The 12230-nt window shown below is 41.4% G+C and overlaps 1 protein-coding gene and 1 pseudogene across 1 annotated transcript in view; both read right to left on the bottom strand.

Moving 5' to 3' along the window:
- Positions 1-2804, bottom strand: part of F9 (coagulation factor IX) — a 32461-nt gene extending 29657 nt beyond the window's left edge. The window contains exon 1 of the mRNA NM_001003323.2: positions 2514-2804. Within this exon, the coding sequence (NP_001003323.1) occupies positions 2514-2580 (67 nt within the window). The 5' untranslated portion in view covers positions 2581-2804. The remainder of the gene's footprint in view (positions 1-2513) is intronic.
- A 2601-nt stretch (positions 2805-5405) lies between these two features.
- Positions 5406-5945, bottom strand: LOC100688844 (annotated as a pseudogene).
- Positions 5946-12230: the final 6285 nt, after the last annotated feature.

Here is a 12230-nt window from a genome sequence, read left to right as displayed (position 1 = left end):
ATACTGTATGCTACCCATACTGGAATTGAAATAAAAAACTTAATAAGAAATAGTAAAAAAAAAGAGAATGTTGTCAGACTGAGCATTCTAGATCAGCCATCAGTGCTATTCCCATTCACACTTCTTTTTAAAAAGATTTTATTTATTTATTCGGGAGAAAGAGAGCATGTGTGAGAGAGTACGAGCAGGAGAATGGCAGAAGGAGAGGGAGAAGCAGGCTCCCAGCCAGGCAGGGAGCCCGAACAGGGAGCCCAACTTGGGGCTTGATCTCAGGACCCTGGGATCATGACCTGAGCCGAAGGCAGAGGCTTAACCAACCGAGCCACCCAGGTGCCCCTACACTTCTGATGACTCAATAATTGGGTTCTGTGGTCCAGATTCCTCCATTTCAGAGCTTCATTATCTGGTGACCTGACCCTGTCAGCTATCCTACCTCACCTGTCATATTTAATATTCCAAACATCCTGAGTTCCTGAAAGACCTCACATTCTTTGTGGATCACACATGTGATTCTCTTTGCATAGAATGCCCTAGATCAGACATTTAAGAAGAGTGAACCTATTCATCTTTTAAGATCCAACCAAAGATACTCTCTGTCAAGTGTTTTCCCAGTTAATGTATTGCTCTCTCTATGGTCCTTTAGTACCTGGCTCACACTTTGTCCTATTACATTGAAATCTCTCCCCTGACTTCATGGTGCTTTGGGTCAAAGAGGGAATCTGGATTATCCCTGTGCCCCTAATATCTCACCCCGGTACCTGGCACCATAGTAGTTGCTCAGTTTTGTGAAGTTTTGTAAAGCGTATGGACTGAAGCTGTCTTTCATTCATTCATTTCATGTCTTCATTCTGAATGAAAGACCTCTTCAGCCCATACACCTTATAAAACTGAATTGGTTTCACAGAAATTTTGATTTCAAAATTCTAAACCAATGCAAGTAATACCTAAGGGCAGCAGTCATGAAAATGTAACATCTCTGTAAGTCATTCACAGAAACAGCTTTTAGAAGCCAGTGACAGCTGAAGAGCAGAAGAGAGTGCTGCATTAGTACTGGCCATCCTTTGGGAAATTCCCCTGGCTTTCTCCTCAAGGGCCTGTTATCTCTGACTACAGTGACTCCAGAATCAGACTGCCTTTCGCCTCAGTATTGTCTGAGGGTCGTATATTTAGCCTCTCTTCGGGGTTTATCTCTTCTAGCCATTATTTCCCCAGTGCTGAAATCCTAGTCCCCCCCCGCCCCCACCGCCTGCCATATGTATACTTTTTTTCAACATGTGAGGTCTTCAGGGGAGCAGTAGCCCTCTTGAAATGTCCATTATCTCACCACTTATCCTGAAGGAAGGGCTTGGATCTTTTGTCCTCCTAGATCTCACACTGATGAGATATGTGTAAAGACTTAGCTTTATGTCCTACTTTGTGAATTTTCCAGCTACATTTCTTTATTTCTTCACTCTACCCACTTGGCCACTTTGATTTAACCTTTGCATTCTCATATCATCATTTCTGCATTTCAGTCTGACATCATGTCTGGAGTGGGCAATACGGAGCCAGTCTGCTTTCCGGGGACCCTTAGGGTTGGCACCCCTGATCCTGGCACTGTCAGCTACTAGATTTGATTATAGTAGGTTGACAAGTAAGGGTGATAAATGCTTCCTGTGAGAACACACTGTTTGCCTAAATGGGGTAATTTCTTCCCTGGGTGCCTTCCTTTGGGAAGTGCATAAAGTCACTGAAGTGAAAAAAACAAGTGCATTATTGCATTAACTAAGTTCCTACTGCTTGTGTCAATTTTTGGACTTGTTTTGCTCAAGTGAGTATTGGGTTTCCCTGTGTATTAACTCTGAGATGTTTCTTTTTTTTTTTTTTCTCTGAGATGTTTCGAATCAGAGAGAAAATAATTTTTTTCCCAATTCATGAAAAACTTTAGGAATAAGTAACAGCTTCATAATGAAAAACTCATTTTAAGTAAAACTTAAAATCGTAGGTATATGATTTTATGGCTATTTAAATTTAGAGGCTTGTTAAAATTAGAGGTTCAGTTCTAAAATTTAGAAACACATCAGATATCTTAAAATCAAACTGTGTAAATAAAACCGATATTGGTGGCTGTAATGTGACACACGCCATTTTGATCTCAAAGTGGTAGGTTAACCCAAAATGACAGACTTAATGAGTTCCTCACATGCTGCTGTTTCCTGGTTAAGACATTTTCCCCACTCTTAGTGTTCTTTAACCAAGGAGATTGTTTTCCAAGCAGGATCACGTTGCCTAACAGTGTCCATTTAAAAAAAAAAAAGGAAAGATATCGTAAGCATTGTAAATCTGTTTAGTTTTAGCAATAAAGAAGGCACAGCTACCAGAGAACCAGTACTTACCAACCCACATGCTGACGACTAGAATCTTAAACGTTGCTGTCAAACTCTGTAACCGTTAGTTAGTGGAGAAGATAGCACCAGGCATTTCTACAGCTAGAAGACAAGCATACTCAATGTATCTTTAAAAAGGAAACCAACCTGCACATTCGGCACTGAGTAGATATCCTAAAAGGCAGACGGTGACGAGGCCCGATGCTTCTGCCATGATCCTATTCAGGCGCTGCCTAACCTTTGCTGATGAATTGTGCAAGGAGCAAGGTTGACCAGTTGTTCCAAAGTACAAGTTGAGCTGTATTTACTTCTGGGAAACAGTGTCCATCTCCCTCAGTGGGTCTTTGGGCTATTTCCAGTGGCCTCTTGGGTTAAGAGTGTAGGCAGTGTTCATCTTTAAAGCTCGCCTCTGATTCTGTGGGCTTCTGTCACTGTGGCTGATTGGAGGCTGAAGCCGGAAGTGACACATCCTCGGAACAAGGTGGGATATAATGGCTACGGTTGCTGTGGCAGCAAAATTCACCCGTTGGATCCGTCTTTATCCTTGTCCAGGAGCACTAACGTCATGTAGTTTAAAGGGACGGGCTCCTGAATGGTTTGGTTGCTTAAGTGCCCGGCTTTTGGTTTTGGCTCAGGTCGTGATCTCAGGGTCGCGGGAGGGAGCCCCATGTTGGGCCCCAAGCTAAATGTAGAGTCTGCTTGAGATTCTCTCTTTCTCCCTCTGCCCCTCCCCTCTACACGCTCCCCCTCTCTCAAATAAATAAATAAACCTTAAAAAAAAGAGAGAGAACAAAGTCACAAAGTCATTTGGTTATCTACCTTAAAACACTCCAGTGCTTACATTCCCAGTCACCTGGTGAATCCTTTATGTTCTTCCTCATAATGAGTTGATCAGTTTTGTTGTGCCATGTACTCATATATGAAATATGAGGACCCTGTCTCAGAACATATGTATGTGGGCAGCCCTGGTGGCTCAGCAGTTTAGCGCCACCTGCAGCCCAGGGTGTGATCCTGGAGACATACGATCTAGTACCCCATCGGACTCCTTGTGTGGAGCCTGCTTCTCCCTCTGCCTATGCCTCTGCGATTCTCTCTCTCTCTCTCTCTCTCTCTCTCTCTCTGTGTGTCTCTCATAAGAGAGACCTGTGTGTCTCTCATGTGTGTCTCATAAATAAATAAATCTTTTTTTTAAATTTAAATATTTAAGAACTGTGTGTGTGTGTGTGTTTTAAAGATTTTATTTATTCATGAGACACACACACACACAGAGAGGCAGAGACACAGGCAGAGGGAGAAGCAGGCTCCATGCAGGGAGCCCGACGTGGGACTCGATCCTGGGTCTCCAGGATCACACCCTGGACTGAAGGCGGTGCTAACCGCTGAGCCACTGGGGCTGCCCGATATTCTTCATTTCTTTGTGTAAATCCAAATTTCAATCTGTTATAATTTTTCATCACTCTGAATAATTTTCTTTAATTATTTTGATAGCATAGGTCTTCTTATGAATTTTCTCAACTTGTATTTGAAACTATAACTATTTTACCTTCATTTTCAAAAAGCAATTTGGTTGGGCAGCCCTGGTTGTTTAACATTTAATCAAGTGCCAAACTGTTTTCCAAAATGGATGTATCACTTTGTATTCTCACCAGAAATGAGTGAATGATCCAGTTTCTTGGCATCTTTGCCACATTTCATATTGTCACTGTTTTTTACTTTAGACACTTTGATAGGTGTGTTGTGCTAGCTCGTTGTGTTTTAATTTGTATTTCCCCAAGACTAATGATGTTAAACACTTTATAATTTACTTACTATAAATATGTCCTCTTCAGTGAAATGTATGTTCATTTTTTTAAAAAATTATTTATTCATAGAGACACAGAGAGGGGGCAGAGACACAGGCAGAGGAAGAGCAGACTCCATACAGAAAGCCTGACATGGGACTCGATCCCAGGTCTCCAGGATTACACCCCAGGCTGCAGGCGGCACTAAACCGCTGTGCCACTGGGGCTGCCCATATGTTCATTTTTTTGCCTATTTCCCAATGAGACTGATATTTTACTGTTCAAATTTAGAATTTAAAAAAGATAAAGATACGGGTCCTTTCTCAGATACATGGTTTGCAAATACTGTCTCTAAGACCATAGCTTACCTTTTCATCCTCATAACTGAGTCACATAGCCAAAGTTTTAGATTTTAATGAAATTCAATTTATCTTTTTAAAACAAATTTTATTTATTTATTTAGAGAGAGCATATATGAGTTGGGGGAGGGGCAGAGGGAGATGGAGAGAATCTCAAGCAGACTCCTTGCTGAGCACTGAGCCTGATACAGGGCTTGATCTCATGACCCCAAGATCATAACCTGAGTCTAAATCAGGAGTCAGACAATTAACTCACTGAGCCACCCAGGTACCCCTCAGTATCATTTTTTAATGGATCTTCCCTTAGTGTCCACATTTAGAACTCTTCTGCTAATCTTTCCCATTTATAAACTATTTTATAATTTTAGGTTTTAGATTTATTCTGGTGCTCTGTTTTGAGTTCGTTTTTATAAGATGTCAAGTTTAGGTTGATTTTTTTTTCCTGTGGATGTTTGATTCCTCCAGCACCATTTGTTAAAAAGATCATCCGTGCTCTGTTCAATTGCTTATGCAGTTTTTTTTTCACAACTCAGTTAACTATATTGATTTGGGTATATTTCTAGTTTTCTATTCTGTTCCATTGTTTTGGGTATATTTCTGGGTTTCCTATTCTGTTCCATTGTTTATCCCTCTGCCAACACCACACTGTTTTGATTACTATAGCTACATAGTAAGCTTTTATATCTGGTAGAGTGATTTCTCCCACTTGAATATTGCATGGCAAGATTATTTGGGGGGAATACCGAATTACTTTATTTTGGAGGAATGGTACAAATGAAAGAAGTTGAGTAGATGTTTTGGTATGACTTCTACAAAAGGTAAACATAACACCAACATGCATGCACTGCCTTGCTGACCAAGGAATTCACTCTCGAGGCTGTGGGAAAACAGCGTAGGGCTTAGGTCTCATTATCACTGTTTCCCAAGGTGTGCTTGTCAGAGAGATACTCTCCAGATTCAGGACCCCCATCTTGCACAGATTGGTTACATGGTCATCCAGTTCTTTGATGAATTTCACCTATTCATCAGATAATGAGTCTCAATGAAGTCATACAAATGGGGTCATTTTTATTAAGTGACCAGTTTGTACAGTTCCAGTAGTGACTGATTCACCCTCTTTTCCAAGTGTAATGCACATTGCATTGCGTTCAGCCCATTTTCCCAGTAATCACCATCTGGCCTCTTGGTATCCTGAAAGAAGATTTGGCCACCTTGTTGGTTCTGCAGCTTCATCAGTTTCTCACATGATCCCTCTCCTCATGAGATTGGCAAAGAAAATAGTTGGCAAAGTTCTTTGAAGCCACATCTTTGTGGTCAAAGTAGTAAGACACGGGCAGGTAGACCTAGGAGGCAAAGCGCTCCAGGTTGACCTGGTGGTTGCGGGTGGCCTCTGAGTCCTCATGGTAGTTTTGGTGCACCTGCAAGGGGGGTGCAGTCATTATGGCAGCTGCTGAGGAGAGGCAGTGGCTGGCAGCTGTGGCTGCATGGTGCTGCAGTGGCAACAGGGGCTTTGGGACCAGCTGTTGGCTCTGTGAGGAGATAGGGGAGGGCTGGCTCTGAACAGCTGCCAGGGTGGGGGATGAGCCCTGATTTCTATGCAAGCACCACTGAAGCAGGAAGCTGTGGTGAGTCTTGTTGGAGACTCAATATTCTGTGGCAAAATTAGTTATTTACATAACTACATTAGTTATTTACATAACATATTCACATGACATTTTATATGTGAATTTAATAATAATCTTACCTGTAACTACAAAAACTTTTGCCAGAGTTTTGATAGGGATTACATTAAACCTGCATGTCAATTTGCGGGAATTGACATCTTCACTGTGTTGAGTTTTCAAGCTGATGGATGTGGTATGAACATGTATGTCCATTTATTTAGGTCTTTGATTTAGTTCATCAGCATTTTGTAATTTTTAGCATGCAGATTTTATATAGTTGATCCTTGAACAAGACAGGTTTGAACTGCACAGGTCCACTTACATGCAGATTTTTAAAATTATTTTATTTATTTGAGACAGCGTGAGTGTGAGTGTGAGTGTGGGGAGGGGAGGGCAGAATGGAAGGCAAAAGGAGAAGCAGACTCCTCGCTGAGCGGGGAGCTGACCTGGGGCTTGATCCCAGGACCCTGAGATCATGACCTGAGCTGTAGTCAGATGCTTAACTGACTGAGCCACTCAGGAGCCCCTGTGAACTATTTATTTTAATGTAGTTGACACACAATGTTACATTAGTTGCAGGTGTACAGCATAGAAACCTGACACATTTATACATTATGCTATGTTCACTGTAAGTGAGGCTACCATCTGTCCTGGTACATCACTATTACACTATTAGAGTATCACTGACTGTATTCCTTACGCTGTGCCTTTTATTCCCGTGACTTATTTATTCCATAACTGGTAGCCTGTATCTCCCACTCCCCTTTACCCATTTTACCCAACCCCAAACCCCCTCCTCTCTGGCCACCATCAGTCTGTTCTCTGTACTTATAGGTTTGATTTCCTTTCTGTTTATTTTATTTTATTTTTTTTGGATTCTACTTATGAGCGAAATCATATGGCATTTGTCTTTCTCAGTCTGACTTATCTCACTTCGTATAATACCCTCTCAGTCCATCCATGTTGTCTCAAACGGTACAGCCTCATCCTTTTTTATGGTTGCCTAATACTCCTTTGTGTGACAGCTTCCTTATCCATTTGTCTATTTTTTTGTATATTTTTTTTTAATTGAAGAAAGTCCATGGTATTTTGATAGGGATTGCACTGAATGTGTAAATTGCCCTGGGTAGCATTGACATTTTCACAATATTAATTCTTCTAATCCATGAGCATGGAATATTTTTCCATCTCTTTGTGTCTTCCTCAATGTCTTTCAGAAGTGTTCTGTCGTTTCTAGGGTATAGATCCTTTACCTCTTTGGTTAGGTTTATTCCCAGGCATCTTACGCTTTTGGGTGCAATTGTAAATGGGATTGACTCCTTAATTTCTCTTTCTTCAGTCTCATTGTTAGTGTATAGAAATGCCACTGATTTCTGGGTATTGATTTTGTATCCTGCCACACTGCCGAATTGCTGTATGAGTTCTAGTGATCTTGGGGTTGAATCTTTTGGGTTTTCACTGTACAGTATTATGTCATCTGCAAAGAGGGAGAGTTTGACTTCTTTGCCAATTTGAATGTCTTTTATTTCTGTTTGTTGCCTGATTGCTGAGGCTAGGACTTCTAGGACTATGTTGAATAGCAGTGGTAAGAATGGACATCCCTGTTGTGTTCCTGATCTTAGGGGAAAGGTTCCCAGTGTTTCCCCATTGAGAATGATATTTGCCGTGGGCTTTTCATGGATGGCTTTTAAGATGCTGAGGAATGTTCCCTCTATCCCTACACTCTGAAGAGTTTTGATCAGGAATGGATGCTGTATTTTGTCAAATGCTTTCTCTGCATCTATGGAGAGGATCATATGGTTCTTGTTTTTTCTCTTGTTGATATGATCCATCACATTGATTGCTTTACGAGTGTTGAACCAGCCTTGCATCCCGGGAATAAATCCCACTTGGTCATGGTGAATAATCTTCTTAATGTACTGTTGGATCCTATTGGCTAGTATCTTGTTGAGAATTTTTGCATCCATGTTAATCAGGGATATTGGTCTATAATTCTCCTTTTTGGTGGGGTCTTTTTCTGGTTTTGGAATTAAGGTGATGCTGGCCTCAGAGAACGAGTTTGGAAGTATTCCAACCCTTTCTATCTTTCTTTAGATAATTATCTAAAGATAGAATAGGTATTGTTTCTTCTTTAAACATTTGCTAGAATTCCCCTGGGAAGCCATCAGGCCCTGGACTTTTGTGTCTTGGGAGGTTTTATTTTTTTGTTAAGATTTTATTTATTTATTCATAGAGACAGAGGGAGAGAGAGAGAGAGAGAGAGAGTCAGACAGACAGACACAGGCAGAGGGAGAAGCAGGCTCCATCCCGGCTCTTGGGAGGTTTTTGATGACTGCTCCAATTTCTTCCCTGGTTATTGGCCTGTTCAGGTTTTCTATTTCTTCCTGTTCCAGTTTTGGTAGTTTGTGGTTTTCCAGAAATATGTCCATTTCTTCTAGATTGCCTAATTTATTGGCATATAGCTGCTCATGATATGTTTTAAAATCGTTTGTATTTCCTTGGTTTCGTTGTGATCTCTTCTTTTTCATTTGTGATTTTATTAATTTGAGTCTTTTTTCTTTTGTTTTAAATAAGGCTGACTAATGGTTTATCTATCTTATTAGTTCTTTCAAAGAACCTACTACTGGTTTTGTTAATCTGTTCTTCAGTTCTTCTGGTCTCTATTTTGTTGAGTTCTGCTCAAATCTTTATTAACTTTCTTCCTTTGCTGGGTGTACGTTTTATTTGCTGTTCTTTCTCCAGTTCCTTTAGGTGCAAGGTTAGCTTGTGTATTTGAGTTTTTTCCAATTGTGTGAGGGATGCTTGTATTGCGATGTATTTCCCCCTCAGGACTGCTTTTGCTGTATCCCAAAGATTTTGAACAGTTGTATCTTCAATCTCATTAGTTTCCATGAATCTTTTTAATTCTTCTCTAATTTCCTGGTTGACCTTTTCATCTTTTAGCAGGATGCTCTTTAACCTCCACTGGTTTGAGTTTCTTCCAAATTTCTTCTTGTGATTGAGTTCAAGTTTCAAAGCATTATGGTCTGAAAATATGCAGGGGATAATCCCAGCCTTTTGGTATCGGTTGAGACCTGATTTGTGACCCAGTATGTGGTCTATTCTGGAGAAAGTTCCATGTGCACTTGAGAAGAATGTGTATTCAGTTGCGTTTGGATGTAAAGTTATGTAAATTTCTGTGAAATCCATCTGGTCCAGTATATCATTTAAAGCCCTTGTTTCTTTGGAGATGTTGTGCTTAGAAGTCCTGTCATTTGCAGAAAGCGCTGTGTTGAAGTCTCCCAGTATAAATATATTATTATCTAAGTATGTCTTTACTTTGGTTATTAATTGATTGATATACTTGGCAGCTCCCACATTCGGGGCATAAATATTCATGATTGTTAGCTCCTCTTGTTGGATAGATCCTTGAAGTATGATATAGTGTCTCTCTTCATCTCTTACTACAGTCTTTGGGGTAAACTTTAATTTACCTAATATGAGGATGGCTAACCCAGCTTTCTTTTGAGGACCATTCGAATGGTAAATGGTTCTCCAACCTTTCATTTTCAGGCTGTGGGTGTCCTTAGTTCTAAAATGAGTCTCTTGTAAACAGAGAATAGATGGGTCTTTTTTTATGCAGTCTGAAACCCTGAGTCTTTTAAAGGTTCATTAAGCCCATTCACGTTCAGAGTTACTATTGAAAGATATGAATTTAGTGTCATCATGTCATTCTTTGGGCTTCCTTTTTCTTTTACAGGCTTCCCCCTTAATATTTCTTGCAGAGCTGGTTTGGTGGTCACATGTTCTTTCAGTTTCTGCCTATCTTGGAAACTCTCTCTTTCCTTCTATTCTGAATGACAGCCTTGCTGGATAGAGTATTACTGGCTGCAGGTTCTTCTCATTTAGGACCCTGAATATATCGTGCCAGCCCTTTCTACCTTGTCTGGTCTCTGTGGAGAGGTCTGCTGTTAACCTAATATTTATCCCCATATAAGTTAGGGATCTCTTGACTCTTGCTGCTTTAAGGATCTTCTCTTTATCTTTGGAATTTGTAAGTTTCACTATTAAATGTCGGGGTGTTGAATGTGTTTTTTATTTTATGGGGGATCTATCACCTGGATCTGAATGCCAGTTTCCCTCCCCAAATTAGAGAAGTTCTCGGCAATGATTTGTTTAAATATGCTTTCTGGCCTTCTGTCCCTCTTGGCAATCTCTGGAACCCCAATTATATGTAGATTTTTCCTTCTGAGGCTGTAATTTATTTCCCTTAACCTTTCCTCATGGTCTTTTAATTGTTTTTCTCTTTTTTCCTCAGCTTCCTTCTTTTGCCATCAACTTGTCTTTTATGTCACTCACTTGTTCTTCTACCTCATTAACCCTCATCGTTAGGACCTCCAGTTTGGATTGCATCTCATTTAATTGATTTTTACTTTCGGCCTGATTCAATCTAAATTCTGCAGTCATGAAGTCTCTTGAATCCTTTGTGCTTTTTTCCAGAGCCACCAGTAGCTTTATAATTGTGCTTCTAAATTGGCTTTCTTGCATCAAATTGTAATCCAAATTCTGTAACTCTGTGGCAGAGAGTACTGTTTCTGATTCTTTTGTGGTGAGTTCTTTCTAGTCATTTTTCTCAGTGCAGAGTGGCTGTATGAGCAGGCTGAGTCAAGAATATCAATCACGACCTAAGTGAATTTCACTCTAGATGATTCTGCCGAGGTCAGAGCCCAGAAATTGAAAACAAAGATCAGAATGAAATAAAAGGACCACTAAAGTGAAAAACAAATTTAAGAAAAATTAGTAAAAAATGAAAGGCCAGGAATCCTAAAGAAGAAGAGAAAAAAAAAAAAAAAAGAAAGAGCAGAAGAAAAAAAAGGGGGGGAACTGGGAGATGGTGGTGGTGAAGAAGTTGTAGTGGAGAGAGAATGTAGTGTACCTGAGGGGTTCTAGAGGGTGATCCTCTTGTTTCTGAGTATATTAAATTATGTATGTTAGAAGATGATTTGTCCTAAATTTAGGTAAACCAGAAATACTTGTAGAGGGCACCATTGACCACCAAAACATAAATGAGATAAAAGAGGGGGGCAGAATGGGAATGAGGAATCTCACAGAATGAACAGCACGGTATACCACTTGGTTCAGGTGCATGCTGGTCATGTTTTAGAAGGTATTAACTTCCACCATTGTAGAACAAAATGAGGCAGAGAAAACAGAAAACACAAAACAAAACAAAAATACATATCTTGTATATCTCCCCAAATTAAGTTGAGTGTGTTGAAGGGAATCTAGAAGTGGAAAATATATCTAAGACCTGTAATTGTAGAAATATGAAAGTCAAAAAGGAAGAATCTTAAAAATGAAGAGGTGGTAAAATATTGTAGTTAAGGTGGGAAAAAAATAGGAAATTTACAGTCTGATATAAAAATGAGTTGTACTGGGAAAAGGAAGGAAAAAAAAGGAGGGGTACCCTCTGGTTCTATACACTGTAAGCCCCTCGACTTCCCCTAGAGCTTTCTAGCACTGCTTGGTAAAGAACTTGCTCTTCCCCTGTCCTTCCAGCTGGTCTCTAGGGGAGGGGCCTGCTGTGCTGACTCTCAGGTATGCGCACCTGGGGGAGCTGCCCCGGCCCCTGCCAGGTGCATGGCTCAGGGGGAGCTCTTTGTCCCCTGAGGCCCCTGTTCCCTGGTGGCCCCGCTCCACCCCAGGGACAGGGTGACACAAGGAGGAACAAATCCCCTGGAGGCGGCCAGCTCCCCAGCCCTGGAGCCAGCTCCAGCAGTAACTCCCACAGCTCCCAGTCCGCAGGGGCCTGAATGCTCTGGGGGTGGGGGTGCTGACATGCACAGCTCAGGGCTTCCCGGTGGCAGGAGCATTCTCGCTGTCCTGGGCCCTCCCGGCCTCTGCCTGTCCCAGGGGGAGCGCTAGATCTTGGGCCGTGTCCCCCGTTGCTCTGGGCTCCGGGGCCTGCACTGCTGGAATCCCGCTCCCGTGTGGCACAGCCCCCTCCATGCAGAGCCGCCGCTGAGCTGCTCCCAGGGCCACGCTGGGTGCGCTCCAGCCCTTTACAGTGCTCAGCCCACC

Source organism: Canis lupus, chromosome X (genome assembly GCF_011100685.1).
Source record: "Canis lupus familiaris isolate Mischka breed German Shepherd chromosome X, alternate assembly UU_Cfam_GSD_1.0, whole genome shotgun sequence".
Classification (NCBI taxonomy): Eukaryota; Metazoa; Chordata; class Mammalia; order Carnivora; family Canidae; genus Canis; species Canis lupus.
Note: the sequence above shows the minus strand (reverse complement) of the source record. Positions and strands in the feature narration are given on the sequence as shown.